Source organism: Antechinus flavipes, chromosome 5 (assembly GCF_016432865.1).
Source record: "Antechinus flavipes isolate AdamAnt ecotype Samford, QLD, Australia chromosome 5, AdamAnt_v2, whole genome shotgun sequence".
NCBI classification, from domain to species: Eukaryota; Metazoa; Chordata; class Mammalia; order Dasyuromorphia; family Dasyuridae; genus Antechinus; species Antechinus flavipes.
Window position 1 is genome coordinate 114,818,466 of NC_067402.1, and position 22,210 is coordinate 114,840,675.

The window sequence follows — 22,210 nt, forward strand, 5'->3', positions numbered from 1 at the left end:
AAGGTGTAGGAAAAGCTTTGGATCTTATTGATTTCAGAACAAAACAAAGAGATCATCACCACAGAGTTGATTAAGAAAATATTAATAGCTGCTAACTTACATGCCTACTTCTTCCCATACTTATGAGAATTATCTGTGTACAAACTGAAGGGAATCTATAGTCAGGGTATTAGTAGGGAACAAGTAGGCTTTCACAAACAGTACTCAACAATATACTATGTCTGATGCCAGCTTTTAAAACTTTTAATCCAAATGAATGAAAAATGTTTATTGCCCACATTTCAGCATATATCTAAATGAGATATTCAAGACAACTTTTTATGTCTTGGTTAGACCCAAGGTTGAAAAGGAGGAAAGAGGGCTGGATTGCTTTTGGGAAATTGCAAAGTATTTTTACTGATGTAACAGCAAAGACCCTTCTTTTCAATACAGACATTTATCTGGGGTGGCTGCCTATCAGCAAGACCTGGAACAATTCCTCTAAAGAATTAAAGATTAGCATTACACAGAGGGCAATAAAAAGGTACACGATGGGTATGAGCAGGGTGCAGCATATAAGCAGCAAGGAACTCCAAAGAAGAACCAGGGGTAAAGGATGTCATCAAAAAATCATATAGAAAAAAAAGGGGCCAACAGATAGGTCATTTGGCTGGAGTGAGGAGAGACAGTTGGATGACCAGAGTGCTTCATGGGTAATCTTGTATTGTAAGAAGAAATTGAGAAAACCCATCAGCATATTATATGGAATACATAATATGGCCACACATGATAAACACACATGGGGTCTTATTATTATAGGGACCTCCCAAATCAATGAGATCACATACTCATTTAAGTCCGGAAAAATTCCTTAATTATTAGAATGATCCCAAAGTAGAATGGGCTGTTTTGGGAATTAAAGTGACTACTTTTAGGATATTTTGTCAGGGAGATTGGTGGCAGGGTTTAATTTATATTAATGCTACTTAAAAGTCCTTACTACCTCAAAAATAATGTGAGCATAGAAAAATTGGATATTACTTAGAGGGGGCAGCAGTATTAAGTGAAAGGCTCAAGAAAGTGAATAACTTCATAAGTTTCAGGGTAAATTGGGAAATGAGTTAATGCAAGTGGAGAGTTTAAACATGCTAAAAAGAAGAATAAATGGGAGCACAAGTTTTCTCATAGACGTTGACTGAGACCATTTTAGAAACAGATATAAACCTATAAATTAATTCCCTACTGTTGTGGTGACATGGCCAAAAAAAGAGGACTACACATTTGCCAGTCCACAGCAACTCAAAATTCCCCAGAATAACAATTAAGTTCGAGATAAATTGTAGCTGTCTCTACAGACTCAAGACATCAGAAAGTCTAATGAAGTAGTAACTTGATAAATTAACAGCAGAAAAGGCTAATAACTAATCTTTAGTGCACTAAACCTTTTCCCCATCAAGTTCCGTGCAATGGCAGAACAACACAGTGGGGGCTGTGAGCTTGTGCTCTGGGATTCACTCAGTAATTTCCTTCCCACCCTGCATGGATTTCCCTTACCTTCACTTTATCATTCTTTGGCAGCTAGCTGCAGAACTGAACTCTGACCTTCCCACCCTATCATGGAGGAAGTGGATGTATAAGCAAATGGACATATACCCTGTCTGAGACCACAGTGCCAAAGAATTAAATAGTAGAAGTAAACTGAAGCAGCAGGGTACTAGCATGTGGTAGGAGACTTCAGAAATCCAGAAGACGACAATACAATTAAAAATCTTTATTACAAGCAGATATTAAAGCAGAAAAAGAGAAAACCTCCCAAACAGCTGAATTAATCCAAATATTTCCGAATAACATTAAAAAACCAATGAATCAACATTTGATCCCAATGGTACCCAAAGGTACAGATCCCAATGGTTTCCCAGAAGAACATGGAAATACAGCAGGATGGTCCTGATTGGTTCATTAGAGAAAGAAGAATCGTGAAAGCAGAAATAATTGGTAGAGTAGAAAAACTTGAATCCATGGTAGCAAGCCTTCCCAAAGATGTGAGAGAACAGTCATTTGGGAAGAAAATAAAAAAGTGGTAATGTAAAAGAATATATGGTTGCTAAATAAGGAAAATACTTGAAGATGGGTTATGCAAAGAAAACTTAAGGATCATACATTTCCCAGAAGAACATGAGAAGTCAATAAATGTGAATATGACAATGCAAGTAGTATAAGAAAACTGTCCACAATCTCTGAACACAGAAAAACAGTACCAATCAGAATAATGTGCATATCTCTCTGAAAAGGGTGGGAAGAAAAGGGTGTTACATTGCAAACTCTAGAACACGTTCTCATGACAATAAATTCTGTAAGCAACCTGCAAAAAGTCCTTTAAATATAAAGGAAAGGAAATTAGAATACTGCAGAATTGTCCTTCATCCACCAGAAACTGCAGGAGAAAATGGAATAATAGAAGAGTACATAAAGCTGACTCTTAATATTAAATATGAATGGATTAAATAGTCCAATAAACTTAAAGTGACAGATTGAACAACAACAAAAAAAAGTCCCACAAATTGATACAATAACCATACTTAAAAATACAAAGATAGAAATAAGGATCAATAAAAATGAGTTAGTACAAAATTTACTATATACCAAGTAAATCCAAAAATAACAGAAGTTGATGTGGTCCTGCAAAAAAAAAAAACAAAAATTCAAAACCATTACATTATACTTAAAAAAAAAAAAAAAAAAAAACTAGAGACAGTGAACCAAATAAGTATTAAATTTATATACTACAAATGCCTTAGTATCTGAGCCCATAAAAGAAAAATTAACTGAATTAAAAAAGACAGTAATGCAATAATCCCTCTCCCTGTTTTGAACACTGCTAAGACAAAGATAAACACAAGGGAAGATAAGTAATTGAACAGGTTGTTGGATGAAATAGAGCTTTAAAAAATTTTGGTCCTTTTCTAAGAGTGAAATCCCAAATAATGGATAGTTTGGAGAACAGATCATAGAAATAATAATTATGTGGAAAGTGATAACAGTGAAGCACCATAACAGAATTTCTGTAATGTATCTAATGCAGCCCTCAGTGGAAAAAAATTTATCCCAAAAAACATATGAATGGAATTGGAGAGGATTAGTGAACTGAATATGCATTTTTTGAAATTAGAAAGCCAGCAAATGCAAAATTAAGCACAAAAGAGTAGTGAAATAAAAGGAGTAACAGATTATTTGAATTCCAATTTATTTCTTCTAATTTCATCAAAATATTTTTATTCCTAATGCACAATATATAAACATTTGATAATAGGATATGTATATGTGTCTTCCCTAGTAGATAAGTGGTCAAAGGGTTCAGATAAATAATTCTCAAAGCAATCTAAAATTATTAATAATTATATCAAAGAATGGTCCAAATCACCGATCCATTAACAAGAAAAATTAATCAAAATATGCCTGAGGTTTTACCCTGAAAATTGGCACACATACAAAAAAAATTATATAAGCTCCCAGTGCATTGTTGGTGGAGTTGTGAATCAGTACAACTATTTTGGAAAGCAATTTGGAATTCTGCAAATTAAGTGGCTAAAATATCTATCTTTTGATAGAAATGTTAGTGCAAGGATCCTTTCCCTCTTCTTTCTCACACTCCACACCCTGCCTCGCTATCACTTACACCAACATTTAGCAGACCTTGTGTTAGTAATAAAGAACTGGAAACCATTGGGAAATGGCTAGATAAATTGTCTTACATGAACATATTGTATTATTGTGTTGTAAGAAATAATAAATGTGGTCTATAGATATGAAAATACTGAAAGATTTATATTAGCTGGTGCATAATTAAGTAAACAGCCAAGAAAACAATATATATAAGGACTACGACACAATAATGCCACAAAACAATCAAACATGAATATTAGACAGTATTACAGAAAAAGCATGTTCCCAAATATTAGATATGAGAAGATGGGACTCCTACACCACTTTTTGTTGAGGTAGAAAGTACACAGGTGTCCAACTTATATACATATTTTCAATATGTTTTTTGGTTTTGCTGTTTTTTTTTTAATCTGGGATGATGAGAGATGATGAAGTTTTGCTAATTGAAAAACAATATCTATAAAGTATCAGAGTTCATCATATTCCTTTTTTTAAAACTAATGATTTATTTAATGCATAGTAGTGAATAAGTTATTTTATTTGTGTCCCATTTGATGATGAGTTAGTCATACTTTTAGTGTAAGAGTAAGAGTGTAAAGATGTTGAGGGATATAACTGAATGGTGTTCTCTTTCATACAATAACTACATGTTTTAGTTCATTAGTTTTGTAAGGACATAAGCATATATATGTGTGTTACCCCTGAAACTTTTATTGCATTTTTTGTATAAGTTACAGTTTCTAATTTGTAAAGGAAAACTTGCATAAATTAATAATATTAAAGTCTTCATTATTTACTCAGATCTGCCCCTCATCTACTTAGAAAAATCGTCCTTTTTATTTTATAATGCAGTGTCATTAAATTTCAGTTTAATTATTTCTAGAAATAAACATTTAATTAAATAAATATAGTTAGCTGCAGAACTCAATTCTGCCCTTCCCACTCTATCATGGAGGAAGTGGAGGTATAGGCAAATGGACATGTACCTTGTCTGAAACCACAGTGCCAAAGAATTAATAAATAAATTAACAAATACATAAACAAACCAACATTTAATTTTTTTTCTTAGAGTTCTTTTCTTTATAATAAGAATTCCAGTTGTGGTTATGGATATATTTGTAGAGAAGGTAATGAAACAAAACCAAGGCATTTGGTAGGTTTTTTTAATCAGCATTTATTTGAACAAGTTAGTAGCTCTTTGAGAATGAAATCAGTAGTATGCATGTCACTAATATATATACATTTTGTCTATACTATTCAGTAACACTTGCCATCAGTGTTCTTTCTTTTCAATAATTATTTAATAATAATATTTCTCCCTTTCTCTATTCTGATGCTATCTCCCAGCAACAGGACAAGACATCATCCAACCTGCATGAGGCAGCATCAGATTGTGTGTGCTCAGCTCTCTATGCCATTGAGAATGTAGAGACAAATTTACCTTTGGCCCTACAACTCTTTCAAGGGGTCTTGACTTTGGAAGCAGCCTATCATATGGCTGTAGCCCGTGAAGACTTAGACAAGTGAGTTGATTGTATTTACAAAAGGATGGGTGGAAAGTTGGTTTTCCAAAACTTCTAGGTTTTTGAAAAATTGTCCATATATTTACTCTTAGTTTATCCATTGCCTATTTGAATTGTGCATATATGTGCTACTGAAGACACTTTAATATGACCCATTGAACCTATGTCTTTTTGACTTAGGTCTAGGGCTGTAGATTAGAGCTCCTTAGGTGGGAGATAAGGGCTCTGAGACTAGAAATTTCAGAGAACAGGGATTCATCAAGCCCAAGAATACTGTCTCTGGAAGTTATGAAGATTGTCCCTGGAAGCACAAAACATACATGATAGTGAATTGAGGCCTAGCCAGAGGTGAGGAGGAGAGGGGAATACTGAAAATAAGATTTATGGAAATATTTTAAAGTCTTTGTGACTTTGGTTTCCAAGTTTTTTTATGATATTCTTATGGCCTATGTATAAAATATACATATACAGGGGTGACTGGTTGAGAGTAGTACATTATAACATACAGTCAATAGTTTGATTTCAGTCTATTCCCTAATTTCCATTTTCTTTATATTGTGCAAGCCTGTTTCTCTTTGATGGTAAAATATTTTTGTTCAACATCAACATAAGGAAATCCAAAATCTGAAAGTTTCTGAGTAGAGAAGTTGTATATTCAATATTTTTGATTGTAAATATATGTATTCATGTCTTGCTTTGTGACTTTGTACGTATCTCCTTTTCTCCCACAGGGTTCTGAATTATTGCAGAGTTTTCACAGAACTGTGTGAAACCTTTCTTGAAAAAATTGTTTGTACTCCAGGCCAGGGACTAGGTGATCTCCGAACACTGGAACTGCTCCTCATCTGTGCTGGTCATCCCCAGTATGAGGTAGGGAAAATATCAGATTGATAGATAACTTTTGAGCAGCTCTTCCAGCTGACTTTTTATTAAAATTGTGCTTAGTTACTTTTATATGTTAAACATATTATTTGGTATCTCTGTAATAGTATTATTCCCTCTACTTCAAAATGAGAATGGAAATAGTTCTCTAAAATACTCAAAGGTATTATCAATGTCTCCTGTGGTTGAATATTCTGATTTTTGTCTTTGAAACCCACTTCTTGACTGGAACTGTCTTCAAGCTTAAAAGCAACTCTTTAAATGCTAAATCTCTATACAGATAAATTCAGAATTAATATATGCAGCCCTAATCTCTCTTCTGAATCCTAGTCCTGCTTTATGATCTAATTGTCTAGATATCTACTAGATATATTTACCTGGATATACTGTAGACTTCACAAACTCAAATCTATTTGAAATCTTGTTATATTTTCCTGCTCCCCTCCATACTTCCATATTTCTGTTGAAGACATCACTATCCTTTTATTTACCTGGGTTTTTCAATATTAGAATCTTCCTTGATGTTTCCCTCTTCCTTATCCTCTATAGCCAGTTATTTGTCAAATCTTATTGATTCCACCTCTACAGCATCTTTCTAACAACCATATTCTCCTGTCATATAGGTCCTATCTTATTTCAAGCTGCACCACATCTTGTTTAGGCTAATATGATGTCTTTGCTAGTAAAGACTAAAACTGAACTAACACCCTGTATGAAATCTGAAGACAAAAGGAAGCTACTGAAAATTTTGGAGTAGAGAAGTAACACATCACATTATATTTTAGATGTATTATTATGACAGATTAATGGAAAATGATTTGAAAAGAGTATCTGAAACAAATTTTAGGAAGCTATTGCAACAGTCCAAGTAAGAGATGTGCTAACAGTTGAAATAGTGGTTATGACCGGAGAGAAAGGTACACATATTAGAAAGATGTTATAGAGATAGAAACATTAAGGATGACTAGGATTGAACATAAGGGTAAATGGAAGATTAGTGATGTCTTCTATAGAAATATAGACGTTTAGGGCAGGTTAGGGAAAATTTTCCTTCCTTCCCTTCTTCCCTCCCTCCTTGTTTTCTTCTTTCCTCCCTTCCTCCCTCCCTCCCCTCCCTACTCCTCTCTTCCTTCCTTCTTCTCTCCCCTCTTTTTATTATATCCTCAGTTCTTAAGTAGAAATGGCTTGCCTTTCAGATTTACATTCCTATCTTCTTGCCTAGACCATATTCTCTCCTGACATCTACCACCTATGAATCCAATTTCCTTTAAAGCTCATTTCCACTTCCTCAGGGAACTTTTCTCTGTTTACTGGTGATTCCTCCTTCTGCAAATTATCCTGTATTTACTTATCTTTATACATTTATCTTCCTCTTCTCTTTCCATTTTCAGTTCTCCCCCCACTTCCTCACCATAAACGCAGTCCTGTTTTGTTTTTCACTCCTGTACCTCTGGTGCTGGAAACAGGGTCTTGTGTACAGTAAGCCTTTAATAAATATTTATTGACTTGAATCTGATATAGGAAATAATGTTAGAGATTTCCTATGTAGAGTGTATAGGTTTTTCCTTTCCACATTATTTTGCTTAACTTCAGAATCTCAGATCTTCTTAGAAAGTCATTTTCAGTGGTTTATATATAAGCTACTAGAATGATTTCTTTAGTTCTAAATATTTGCATTCAATCTCTCATATAGAGGATCCAGGTGGATCCCAACAAGAATTTTGGGCCTGAAGTGACCTTGTCTGCTGCTTTTGAGAGTAGATGATAGATTTACTAGAGAGTGGCTTACTTTTAATGTGTTGATAGTTCATTTTTTATATCATTTCCATCTTCCAGAGAATGAAAACAGATTAAAACAACAACAAAAACCAGTTTAGCAAGGTAATTTCACTATGGAAAAGCTTGATACTATATTCAGTGCTTCACTGAATATAGTTACCTATCTCTGTGAGAAGGAAAGTATCCTCTAATATCTCTTCTTTGGAGCTAAGATTAGCCATTATAATTTTACAGCATTCAGTTTCAAGCATTTTGTTGTTATTTTTTCCTTTTATTTACAGTGTTTTGTGATTCTTAGATTGTGATCCAGAGAATTCTGGAAGATTCTGAAACTTTCAGATGGTCTACATGTTCAGAATTAGTTTTTATTATAAATATAAATACAGCCCACATATGCAAATTCTTTGGACAGAGCCTCAATAATTTTTAATAATACAAAGATATTTAGAACAAAAATTTGAGAACCACTATTTTGTTATATTTTTTCTTGGTTCTCTCCTCTTCATTTTCCATCAATTCATGATAAACTTTCCCATGTATTCATCTTATTCATTGTTTCTTACAGCATAGCAATAATCCATTACATTCATGTCCTAGAACTTGTTTAGTTATTACCCAGTCTATGGGCATCAACTTCATTAACAGTTCTTTTCTACTGTAAAAATATATCTGCTGATATATTAATAGTAAAATCTTTCAGTCAGAGAGTATGGATATTCTAGTCTGGTCATTCTTTTTAAATAATCCAGTTGTTTTGATTCATATTTCTCTTATTTGTGAATTGGAGGATTTCTTCATATGAATGATAGTTTTGAATTCATCTTTTGAGAATTTTTTATCTTTTGGGAATGGCTTTTATTTTTGTATATTATGTTATGACATATCATGAATTAAATGGCTTCCTTTCTTCTCACTCATTTTTCTCACAATGCTTTATTTCTCTATATACTTATAATAAAATAGAACTTTCCCACTTTGGAATTTTGGAATGGAATTGTCTTTAATAAATTGTTTGTTTTAAGTCTAAATGAAATTTAAAGGGGATTTATTTCATATATTGCTATGTAGAAACCAGTCATGATTTATTCTCCAGATCCCTGGAATTGCCATGATATCTCTCATCCTATTCATTTTCTCAGCTCTGCAATATCCCAATAAACTACTCTCTTTTTGTTCAATAGGTGGTAGAGATATCCTTTAACTTTTGGTACCGACTAGGGGAACATTTGTACAAAACAGATGATGCTGTTATTCATAGCATTTTCAAAGCTTATATCCAGCGTCTGCTCCATGCCTTGGCTAGACACTGTCAACTGGAACCAGATCACGTAAGACTTAACTCCTTCTATTTTCAAATCCCATTCTCTTATTTTTTACCTTTTCTGAAATTCTTAGAGGAGCCAAGAGGATGGAGAGCAAAGTTAATAGTAGTTCTAGGTCACCTGTTGCTCTACTTATCTCAATAATAAAGGCTTAATAAAGGCAACTTAGCCTGGCCGGGGGGAGGGGGGGGGGGGGGGACATTGGGCATACAAATAAATTCTAAGATTTGTTTCTTGGGAATTTTTACTTATGGCAGTGCCATCTCAGGCTTGCTCTTATTTTCATTTTTGAAATGTTTGTTCCCTTTCACTCCTCACAATATTCTTAAGCTAATTATATTTCTGCAAGGACCTCGGGATCTCATTAAAGGACTTTCAGTGCCTTGAGTACATTATGTATCCTTTCCTGAATCTTAGTGGTCAGAATAGTAAATGTATGATGTTCCAAATCAAATCTGAGCAAATTGGACTTGAACTCTAACATTGAAATTAAGTGTTCTGTTTCTTTACTGGCCCATATCTTAAATTTTTTTTAATGATACCTGAAATCCATAGAATTTAAAAGCCAAGGAAGGAACCCTAGACTTCATATTATACAATATCTTCAGATGAAAAAAATAGCTCATTATTTTATATATATATAGCTATATATAGCTCACATAACCTAGTGTTATTAGTGTAAACTGTAAGTAATACCTAGATCTAATTCTCAGTTACAGCATTTTTTACTCAAAAGTAACTTGAGGGGCAGCTAGGTGGCACAGGGGAAGTCAGGACAACCTGAGTTCAAATATGATCTCAGACACTTAATATGTTCTAGCTGTATAACCCTGGGCAAGTCACTAACCCCATTTGCCTCAGCAAAGAAAAAAAATATATAAAATAAATATAAAATAAAAATAAAAACTTTTACATATAAAATATAAAATTGAGCCACCATTTATTCTGTCAAAGTTGTTAGTCCTAAATATCTAATTAAGACAACATATATTAGGGCAAAAAAGTAATTATAGATAGGAGATGATTGATCTCTCCTATTTTTTGTTTGTTTGTTTGTTTTTGCCTTTTTGGATCTTTTATAAAATTCATGATTTTTCCCCCCCTTGGCAACAATTGCCTTTATGAAAGAAGAGTAAGTAGGGTTAAAAAAGACCTTGATCCAAGAAAATAGGGTTTTGAGAAAGGACTTGAAAGATTAGAAACAGGTGACTTCAAAAATAATAATAAAGGATAGTTTCTTACTTAAGAGGCAGTTTAGTATAGTGGAAAGGGAATTGGAATAAGAGTGAGTAAATCCCAATTTTGTCATTAACTAAGGGACAATTAAGTCCCTTCATTTCTCTGGTCTGCTTTATAAATTGTTTGCAATAATAGAGAAAGAAAGCACCTTTTCATTCTTTGATGCAAATATGGACATTGATACATAAACCAGGAAGAGACAATAGAGAAAGAAAATTATAAAGCAATATTCCTAGTGAACATTGGCACATTTTAAAATAAAATATTAGTAAATAAGCCATGACAACATATTAGAAAAATCATATATTATAACCAAGTTGGATTTATATCAGGTCTCACATAAAGAAGAATATAAATATTTTAAATCATGTCAATATATCTGTAGACATCAAAAAAACTTTTGAAAAAAATCTAACTGTTCTTGTGGGGTTTTTTTAAATAAAAAATTTGCATAAGAATTGCTGGTCATTTTTTTAAATATTGTAAATATATCTCTGAAATCAAGAGTAAACATATATATTGGAGAATGTTTAGGGAATAAGCAGACAAAATTATGCTTTTTGAGGTGATAAAGGGATATACATAGAAAACACTGAAGAATTAACCAAAAAGTAATTGAAATAATAAATTTAGCAAAGTTGCTAGATATAAAATAAATCCACATAAATCACTAGAATTTCTGTGTATTACTAACAAAACCTGGCAGAATTAATTAAAAAGACTTCTTATATTCAAAATAGCTGCAGAAGTGTTAAGATAGAATAATGTACTTGTCAAAATACATCTAGTAATTATATGAATCCAACTATAAAATACTCTTGGCAGAAGTAATTGCAGAATTATCCAGTTGCTCATTACAAGGTCAAGCTAATACAATAAAGATGTATTGCCTAAAGTAATTTAATTATTCAGTGCCATACTAGTCAAATAACCAGAGAAATATTTCCTAGAATGAGAAAAAAAAAAATTATGTGAAAGAACAAAAAGTCAAGAATCTTAAGAGTAATAAGGGGATTGAGGGAAGAGTAGCAAGAAAGAAACTTTAAATACTAGATTTTAAATTGTACTACAAAATAATTTGGTATTGGGTCAAAAATGGGTTGATCATTGAAATAGATTAGGTACACAATATACAGAAACAGAGAAATACAGGAGGTTAGTTTTTGGATAAACCCAAAGATATTAATCTTACTTTTGGGGAGGAAAACTGGGAAATAATTTAGCAGAAATAGAAAACTTCAAGTCAAAGAATACAAATAGTCAGTTTTCAAAGGAAGAATTCCCAGCTATCAATAATCATATGAAAAAATGCTCCAGAAATGTAGTAGAGAACTACAAATTAAAATAGTGTACCCATTAGATTGAGAAAGATGACAGAAGGATAAAATGACAAATGTTGGAAGAGATATTGAAAAACAGGAACTTCTAATGCTTTAATGTTGGTGTGGCCATACTGGGAAATGGTTTGAATCTACTATTGGATACATTGACACGATTTTACCACTGTGAGATCTGTTACTGGAAGAGATTTTTTAAAAGGATCCATTCATAAAAATATAGCAGCTTTTGGTAGTAGTTCCAGACTGAAAAGCAGGGAAGTACCCACCTAGTAGGGAATAGCTAAACATAATTTAGAAGACCTCTATGAACTGATGAAGAGTGAAGTGAGTGGAATTAAAAGAGCAATTTACACAATAATTTTACATAGTTGAAATTCTTAAGCCTTCCTGATTAATGACAAATGACTTGTCCAGAGCATTAAGATGAATCACACTTTCTGCTTGACAGAGAAATAGTGGACTTAAAATCCAGAATGAAACATGTGTTTGGATTTTGCTAATGAGGGATTTTGTTTTGCTAAACAGTGTGATATATTATTTATTATGAGGGGGCTTAAGACATTATTTTTAGAAGGGAGGGGTACTAGGAGAGAAAGGTAATAAACAGTTAGAAGAAATAAAATGTACTGGCTGGAACTGACTACCTTTAAGGTCTTTTCGAACTCTAAAATTTGTGTCAGATTATCTTGAAGTTTCAGAGAAGCTATTGGTCTTACATTTTTTTCCCTAAGGTAATCTATTCCCCTATCCTTGATTCCCCAGTCTTCTATCTGAAAGATACAAACAAATTAATATAGTATATTTTAGCTATTAAGTTAGAATGGCTTGTTGTGCCTTTATTTCCCTAAATATCTTGAAAGAATCCTAACTTTGGTGATTATCCTTATATCCCAAGCTTTTTACATTATTTATAGATTTCTTTTATTTCAGAGAGGTAGGAGGAAACTTCACACTTTTCCTCTTTTGAACTTTTAGGAGGGGGTCCCTGAAGAGACTGATGACTTTGGGGAGTTTCGAATGAGGGTGTCTGACTTGGTGAAGGATTTGATCTTCCTGGTTGGATCTATGGAATGTTTCTCTCAGGTGAATCTATTTGGATAATTTTGTTAAAGTTATTGAACTTCTTTGGATTATGTCGTAGGGAGATGCCCTGACTCAGTTCTTTTATCTTCTAAACCACTTGGAAGCTGAGTGATTTAATTTAGTATTAAAGTGGAGCTGCTTCATTTGCCTACCTAGAAAAGATATTTCTTGACTAAAAGCCAAAGTCAGCACTGATTATTAAAAGCCCAAGGAACTTCTAGGAGACTTAGCATCTAACAAATGAAAGGGGCTTATGATTTCCTGATTATCTGCCTCCTTTCAGAGACTCTTAGAAATTTAACTTGTGTTTTCTTCTTTTCACACTGTCAACTATTGTTGGTAATAGTTATCAAATGATCATATTGTATCCTAGATATGGTTCTTCAGAATCGGAATATGAATAATTGTACTTCCAAGTCTCTGACAGTTGACATTTTTACTTATAAGAAATGAAAAGCATACTTGTACTACTTCTTTGAACTCCATTTTTAATGGTCCATTATTAACACTGAAAAATCCTTTGATTCATCTCTCCTCTCCTTTAGTTGTATTCTACTCTGAAAGAAGGCAACCCACCCTGGGAGGTGACAGAAGCGGTTCTCTTTATCATGGCCTCTATAGCCAAGAGTGTTGATCCGTGAGTATCTGTAATCCTTTTACAGGAACCTCTGAATGTAGAAGGATCAAAATTACATGATTTTCCTTTTATCTTAGTGTCTTCAGGAAATTCCAGAATCTCTGGATATTTTTCTTTGCTTTTCTACCTCCTATATCAAAGACTATATCCTTAGTATCTGTATCCCCAGTAAAATCAAGCAAATAGATCGTTCTTACCTTCCTTAATTAAAAAAAAGGTTGTTTTTGCCTGGTTGTTTACTATAAGGTTGATTTACTTCCAAGGATGATGTAGTGAAAAGATAAACTATTTTGATTGTATGGAAAATTGTTAACTCTTATCTAAAAAACAGGTCTAATGAGAAAGTCACAAAACTTAGTCTTTGCCCTAGCTCAGCCATTGACTTGCCTTTTTTTTTTTAATTAAAGCTTTTTATTTTCAAAACATATGCATGAATAATTTTTTAACATTGACTCTTGCAAAACTTTGCGTTTCAATTTTTCCCCCTTTTTTCCCCTCCCTCCCCCTAGATGGGAAGTAATCTAATATGTGTTAAACATGTTTTTTTTTTTTTTTTTTTTTTTCCACATATCAAACCGTGTGCTTTAATTGCAAATCATCTCCCTCCAGTTTTGGAGGCAAGGGATGAAAATATATTAGCCAACAAGAATTTGTTGACCTGTCTCTTATCCTCCAGAGAAGCATTTCACATAAATTTTTATTCCCCCGAGAGTATTTAGGTAGTCTCTTTGTAGGAATTCTGTTGAGGCCTGGAATTCTGTAAGAAATATGTTTTCCATAAACAACTTTAGAGAGAATCATCTGAAATGAGAAGTTTTCCTTTATGCCTTCTTCAGTGTAGAATTCTGAATTAAGGGTTTGATCTCTAAAACAATATATAATGAGATTTCCACTGGAACCAATGAATTTCACAAAAAGGATATATGCTTCACGGTTGATTCTGATTAGGCTAGTTAATGTCTAATTTTCAGCAATCGTGTGGCCATTTACAGCTTTTTGGAGCCAATTTAAATTCAGCTCTTTTTTTCTTCTCTATTTCTGATGATTGCCTATTTATAATGATATTGAGAAGTAACTTGTGTTTTCTTGCAAAGTAATGTGACCACTTGAGATGTTGATCAACTCAAGATTTGAATTCTGTGTTTATATTTTTTCTTTTAATTTTTGGTTAGTGGCCATTTCCTTGAATACAAGAGAGGATAAGTGCAATGGAATATTTTGTGTTAAACATGTTAAAAATATATGTTAAATCCAACATATTCATATATATTTCTACAATTATCTTGCTGCATAAGAAAAATCAGATCAAAAAGGAATAAAAAATGAGAAAGAAAATAAAATGCAAGCAAACAACAAAAAAAGTGAAAAAGCTATGTTGTGATCCACATTCAGATCCTGCAGTCTTCTCTCTGGGTGTAGATGGCTCTCTTCATCACAAGATCATTGGAACTGGCCTCAATCATCTTGTTGTTGAAAAGAACCACGTCCATCAGAATTGATCATCTTATAATCTTGTTGCCATGTATAATGATCTCCTGATTCTGCTCATTTCACTTAGCACCAGTTCATGTAAGTCTCTCCAGGCCTTTCTGAAATCATCCAGTCTTCTTCTGATCTTCTTCTTCTTCTTCTTCTTCTTCTTCTTTTTTGCTGAGGCAATTGGGATTAAGTGACTTGCCCAGAGTCACACGACTAGGAAGTGTTAAGTGCCTGAGACAGGATTTGAACTCAGGTCCTCCTGATTTCAGGTGCTCTGCTGATCATTTCTAGAGCAATAATATTCTATAACATTCATATACTATAACTTATTCAGCCATTTTCCAACTCAATTTCCAATTCCTTACCATTACAAAGAGGGCTGCCACAAATATTCTTGCACATACAGGTCCCCTTCCCTTCTTTAAAATCTCTTTGGGATATAAGCCCAATAGTAACACTGATGGATCAAAGGATATGCACAGCTTGATAGCCCTTTGAGCATAGTTTCAAATTGCTCTCCAGAATGGTTGGATCATTCCACAACTCCACCAACAATGTATTAGTGTGTTGACTTGATTTTATTAGCCATCTTTTCAGATACTTAGCAAGCCATCTGTAAAATGAGTGTAAATACCTTGTTCACTGCAGTAGTAACATTGTTAGGATGGATGAGATAAAATATGGATGTCTTGAACTACTTTACTTGAAAGAATAGTATGTTAAAATTGTCTTATATTGGGATCAGCAATTTGTATTTGATCATCTCTTCCCAGGATTGTAGTGCGTAATGAAAGAATGTAAATATCTGTAGAAACACGAGCCCCTTATTCATAACTGCTTTTCAGAATATTGATTGATGTAGCATAATCACATATTGTACATTAAACTGTACTTAAAAGTGAATATCATCATTTAGACAGACTTTAAATAATATAGGGGGTTTTTTGGTTGCTGGATTTTTGGCTTAAAAAGATTAACTTTTGTGTTTTGATCATTTTGAAGCTTCTACTAATAGATTTGCAGTGAGACATTAGGAAGACAAGTAGAGGTTGCGGTACTTTCTCTTACTAATTCCTAAGTATTGTTTGTGGGTATGAAGCATCAAGAATTATAAGGTACTGTGACATAGTAGGAGAAATGCTACTGTGGAGAGTTAGGAGACCTTGCTTTGACATGTGATTCATTGTTTGACTATGGGCATGTCAGTTAACTTCTCAGAGCCTCACTTGATTGAGGAATGAATGAGGAAAACAGTACTTGAAGGGACTGATTTACAGGTTCTTTTTAAGAAAGTGTTCTATAACCTTAACAATACAATATAAATGAGATTAAGCTTTGTTCCCTAGGAGAGCTAGGAGATGATTAAAAATGTGGATTTCAGTACATTTTTCTTACAGTTGTAACTTGATTTTAATTTAAATTTTTTTTTTTTTTGCTTCCCATTCTACAGTATTATCAGCAGGTAATGAACTTGCTTTAATTTAGGATGTTAACAGAATTGAAAATTTATTTTCATGATTAAATTTTCTCTTTTTTAAATAGTATTTTATTTTTCCCCAGTTACATGTAATGATAGTTTTTAACATCCTTTTTTAAAATTTTGAGTTTTTCTTTCACTCTTTTATTTTCCTCCTCCTGTCGACAATTTGATATAGATGTTATGCACACTCATGTAAAACATTTCCATATTAATCATATTAAATAAACTTTCTAAAAGTTTCTTTTACTTTTGGTCTAATGTCTTCTTGCCCTAATTTTCTCAACCCGAAGAACTTTGTAATAAGCAGCACACTTGAAGAGCTAAAATCATGAACTTGGTAGCAGATGGTGCATGGGGCATTATTTTAGAGCATTTCCATTTAGTCTCCTTTCTGTTCTCTTTCTTCTTAGCTCAGTCAGGAAGCTAAAGTGGACTTCTCATATCTCTTAACACTTAAAATTCACAGTACCAAAAAATAGGAACTCTTAAGAGAAGCTCTACTAAAGAAGTATTTCTGAGATAATCCTAAAAGGTTTTTTTAGTAAAAACCTACCTCTTAGATTTGAATGGCCTCAATTTACTTTTTCTAGGAATGGCTTTTTCAGGTATTCTATTAATAACAAATAGAATGAACAAGAAGAATGCTGCTCCAAGAGCAAAAATGTCTTTCATTTAAGGAAGATTTAAGAAACCTTAACTTGTAGTGACAAATACTTCAGTCTTGTCTCTCCATTTTGGGGAACTTAATAGAGATAATGAATATTATTCTGCCTATTGTTTGACTAGGATACCACCTTCAATGCAATAATGATGAACATTTCCCTTTTGTTCTCAGGGAAAATAACCCAACACTTGTGGAGGTCCTAGAAGGAGTTGTCCGTCTCCCAGAAACTGTACACACAGCTGTCCGATACACTAGCATTGAGCTAGTGGGAGAGATGAGTGAAGTGGTTGATCGAAACCCCCAATTCCTTGGTGAGTCTGAGGTCATGGGATGCTCTCTACTATCCCTCCCTCCCCCCCCCCCCCTTTTTTTTTTTAAGGTGGCAATTTCTTAGAACGGAAAAATGTTGGTTGCCAAGGAATTAGGTACAGTCTCCTGATCATTGTTTACAGATTTAAAAGGTAGGATCAAGGATATCTAACAGAGGAAACTTTCTACTACTAAAACTACTTGAACACAAGAATTGATATTATTTTATGTTATTTTAAGTTGTATTAAAATAGGCCTGGTTCAGTAGCAGCTCATTTAGGAGACTTATAAGTGCTAAAGAAATCCCCCATTTAAAGTATCATGTCAGGCTCTAATGACCCTATCTTAATGATAGGTGTTATTAAGTTAACTAGATACTTAGAATTTCAAACTTAGGAAATCAACTGAAAACTGATTAATTTTATAGAATCCAAAACATTGAATTTCAGCATGGCTTATTGTTAGCTGGTGGGGTGTTATGGCTCAGATGTAGTAGACATCTTAAGTATCCAGATAGAAGGAGGAGAGTAGGGAAGTTTCAGGAGGTCAGCTACACCAGTATTTAAAATGATCGATATGGAGCTTGGGGGTTAAGCTAATGGTGAAAGAGAAACATAAAGTGGTAAAAAAGCAACTTTACAGAGACTTGCTAAAAAATTCCTTGCTAAAAATTCTCCAGGACACAGGGAAATAGTGAAGCATCATCAAAGTTGAAGGGATAAAGACCTTGTTCTTGAAAAGCTTTTAGTTAGGTTACTTGATATCTATTATCTTATTTTCTAGCTTTATTTCAAGTAACCTAACTAAAAACTTTTCAAGAACAAGACTCCCTATCCCTGATAAGGAATAATACATAGATAAAAGAGGTAGCAGCACAAATGGAGAGAAACTGGCCTTAGAATCATGATTTGGTTTTGAGTTCTGGTTCCTTTGTTGTAGGACTATAGGCAAATCACTTAGACTCCTTTATCATCAATGCCTGATCATAAATGGAGAATTTCATAAACCTTGAAAAAGCTCTTAAAATGTGAGCTGCTGCTGTTATATCATCAGATTCTATTCTGGTAAAGAGAAAGTAAAAATTATTTAATTATGGGACTCATCAGAAAAACTTCTAGGGAATCTTTAGGTTTTTATCTAAGTTGTTTTCACTGGCTAGACAACTTGCCAGTGAAACCAGAAGGTATTCTGGGCTGAGAACCATTGGCTGAGGGCATAGATGTGGACTAGAACAGTCTTTTGACATGAGTCAAAAAATTAGTCAAAAGACTTAAGAAAGGCTAAGGAGACTACCCTGTCTTCCTAATGAGGTAGAATAGGTATTTTGAATAGGTAAAGTTAGAAATAATAGAACTTTCTTGAGTGTAGTCTGAAGAATTTCGATTTAATGGGAATTTAAAGGAAATTCTAGGTAGGTTATCCAACAAAATGAAACTTTGGGGAAATTCAAAATATAGAATGTTGTAGTCATTGCCTTTGTCACCTGGGCTTATGGGGGTGAAGGTTTTAGCTAGTTTGGTGGCAGGGTGCAAAAAAGGTTGTATCTGATCTGTCAGAATGCTATAGACCTTAACTTGGCACTCAAGCAAGTTACAGATCTGGCTGCCATCATAACCATTCTTTATGAACTTATCAGCCTAGACTTAGGGGCTTTTTCAGTTAAATATACCTGGCTTTGTAAAGATGGGAAGGAGAAGTAAAATTTTTATAGAAATTCAGAATATTTGTCCTGCAAAGTGAGAGATACCTTTACTGATCTTCCTCCCAGGAAAGAGGAAAGGTCAGTGTGAGTTTTTACAACTTCTTGTTGGAGATCATGGAAGGAGCACTGAATTAGGAGCCTCGAGATCTGGGGTCAGATATGATGTCTGATCCTTTCATCTTTGTGGCCTTATGCCTTTGAGGACTTGTCGCCCACCCTGTGACTTAATTTGTTCTTTATAAAATGAAGGTATTAGACTAGATAACTTAAAGGTTCATTAAGCATTTTGTTCTTGACATTAGTCCTTTCCTTCTTTCTCTTCCAGCTAGATTCTGTGCAAGGTACTTTGCTAGACACTGAGACAGAGATATACACATTTATCACCTGTTAAGATCATTGGACAGACTTATTTGTCTGTTTTTGTTTCCATCTTACAACACGGTGACCTGGAAAATGTGAATATGTGATTTTATTATATTTGTGTGCTACTTAGACAATCTCAAAATTACTGTTTGAAATAGTATCCAGTAATTGACATTCATAGAGGGCTTTAAGGTTTTTCTAACAATTTTTTTTCCTAACAATATAATTCTGTGAGGGTTACTATCTTCATTTTACAGGTGAAAACATTTAAGACTCAAGTTGTCAGAATTATCATCTTAGAGACTAGAATAAGCAGTTAAATTTACTATGGAAACATTCTCATGAAATCTCTTCCCTTTCTTAGTATTAAAATTTTTGTCTTCTGTTATCAGACCCTGTTTTGGGCTACTTGATGAAAGGCCTGTGTGAAAAGCCTCTGGCCTCTGCTGCTGCCAAAGCCATTCACAACATCTGCTCTGTCTGCCGGGACCACATGGCTCAGCACTTTAATGGACTACTGGAAATTGCCCGATCCCTTGATTCCTTCATGCTGTCTCCAGAAGCTGCTGTAGGATTGCTGAAAGGTATTTACTACTACATTATTAGAAATAGGTGTTTTTTTGTTTGGTTTGGTTTTTTGTTTTGAGCTATCTCTTATACCACTCCTAGTATTGCAGTTGTAATGGTGGTGAAGATGGGTTATTAGCTCAAAGTGGGGTGTATGCATACACATAATGTGTTTTTCCTTGTATACATTGTAAAACCCATTTGACAAGTCTTTTATTGAATAGTTACTATGCACACAACACTGATCTGGACTATTTCAATATTGGTAGGATAGAAGGGAGAGCATAGCAATTCAGCATGTTAAATTAGCTATATCTCTTTGGGATATAGGCTCAAAAGAGCTATAGAATGGGGAAGTATTTAATAAATTATGAGTATTTCCTTCAGAGGTGGTCCTATTTGTGCTTTCCTGTGAATTGCCTTTTATTCAGTGCATTTTTGAAAATGCTACAAAAGCCTTCTTTTGGTGGAGAGAAGGCATTACTATTGCTACCTTCCTTCCACTCCTGATCTCCTGATAGCCCCACCCCTATTAAAAATCAAGGGGAAAAAAAGCCACATACAGACAATATAGTCAAAGTGAATTCCCACATGGTCAAAGATATATGTCTCTGTACTTTGTGTCCATCAACTCTCTGAAAGGAGATGTATAGGCATGCCTCATCATTGGTTCTCTGGAGATGTGATTGATCATTGCATTGCTCTCTTTAAATTTTAAGTTATTTTTCTTTACAATATTGCTGTTCTTGGATCAGTTGTTCTGATTCTGCTCATTTTACTCTTTCAGTTCTCTCTACCCAGGATTCTCTGAATCTCTTGAATCATTTCTTCCATATAACCACAATTGTTCAGCCATTTTCCAGTTGTCTAAGAGTCAGGTTAAGGCAGCCATTTAGATTTTTTAGTTTTTCTTCTCTCCTCCCCCCCCCCCCCCCCCTTTAATACTTCTCTGAAGACAGTTAATTTTTCTTAATTTTGCTCTCTGGATTAACCTCCCTCTTAAACCCTGTACACCATCCCTATTATTTCCTTGTTGAGTCAAATGTATTTATACACTTAAACATTTTTGTGTCTATGCATCTAATTTCCCTTTGTTCAAATAAAAGTAAAGTTCATTTGATATTCATTACCCCTAGCCCTTCTACCTTTTTCTAATCTTTTTATATATTCCTTTCTTTCTCCTTTCTACTCTAGTGGACCCTCTTTTTGTGAGCCTTTCTCTTTCCACCTTCAGAACAAAACCAACACCTCTTATCTTTCTTATTTAGTTGCCTCAGAACACTTGTTTTTTCTTTTCCTATTATTAACCCTAAATTATTATCAGGTGATTTACTCATCTCTCCAGTTTTATTTCTAGAACTGGGAAAATTTGTGCTAAGACCAGGCCAAGTCTCGGCCTCTGTGGAATTTTGGATATGGTGGTCAGCCCTGTCTGTTTTCTCCCAGGATCATCTGGGTTTTGGCATTGCCACATCCTGGGTTAACCCTCCTACCCATCCCATGAGTCTTTGAAGATAAGAGCACTAGATCTTCTGGACCTTTTCATAACAGAGTATCTAGGAGTTCAGAATCCCTGGACCTAAGCTATTCCTTTGGTTTCCTTGGTGCTTGCTTTGCAGGAGGACACAACTTTGTTATCACCTGAAGGCTTTTGGCTGACTTTTTGTGCACTTTTAGAGTGGAAGTAGTCCCTGTAGTTTCTCATTGAATTTCTTTATTTTTCAGTCTAGTATAAATTACATGGTTTTGCTGGCTTAAGTATGTGAAAGCTGGATAGTTTGCCCCCTATTCTATCAGCCATCTTCCCTCTAAGTTTTACTAATTCTACACTTGATTCTGATTACTGAATTGCCAACTGTCCGGTTGGTTGGGTTCAGAGCCCTGCTCACCAAGTTTTCCTCATATAGCATTGGATTATAACGTATATGGAAGATAGTGTGCTTTGATTCTTCAACAGATAAACCTGTCTGGGCTTGCTTAAAAACTCAACTAGCAAGAGTGTATGAACAATACTCCAAAGGGCTGCAAATATTAGATTAGTTCTGATTCAAGTAAGATACTACTCAGGCACATTGATCAAGCCAAGTCAAAGCATAGCAAACTCTAATGCAGGCTGCTTCTGACGACTATAAGAATATTCCACAGATAATAGAGTTGTTCCAGATGCCCTTTTTGTTGAAATAGAAATAACCAGCCATG

The 22,210-nt window shown here is 34.0% G+C and overlaps 1 protein-coding gene across 1 annotated transcript in view; it reads left to right on the forward strand.

The window, feature by feature from the left end:
* The window catches only part of TNPO3 (transportin 3), a 127,071-nt gene that overhangs the window by 75,497 nt on the left and 29,364 nt on the right, over positions 1-22,210 (forward strand). Inside the window, exons 6-12 of the mRNA XM_051962960.1 lie at positions 4,990-5,165; positions 5,897-6,035; positions 9,008-9,154; positions 12,703-12,810; positions 13,356-13,447; positions 17,242-17,381; positions 19,837-20,028. Coding sequence (XP_051818920.1) covers positions 4,990-5,165; positions 5,897-6,035; positions 9,008-9,154; positions 12,703-12,810; positions 13,356-13,447; positions 17,242-17,381; positions 19,837-20,028 — 994 coding nt within the window. The remainder of the gene's footprint in view (positions 1-4,989; positions 5,166-5,896; positions 6,036-9,007; positions 9,155-12,702; positions 12,811-13,355; positions 13,448-17,241; positions 17,382-19,836; positions 20,029-22,210) is intronic.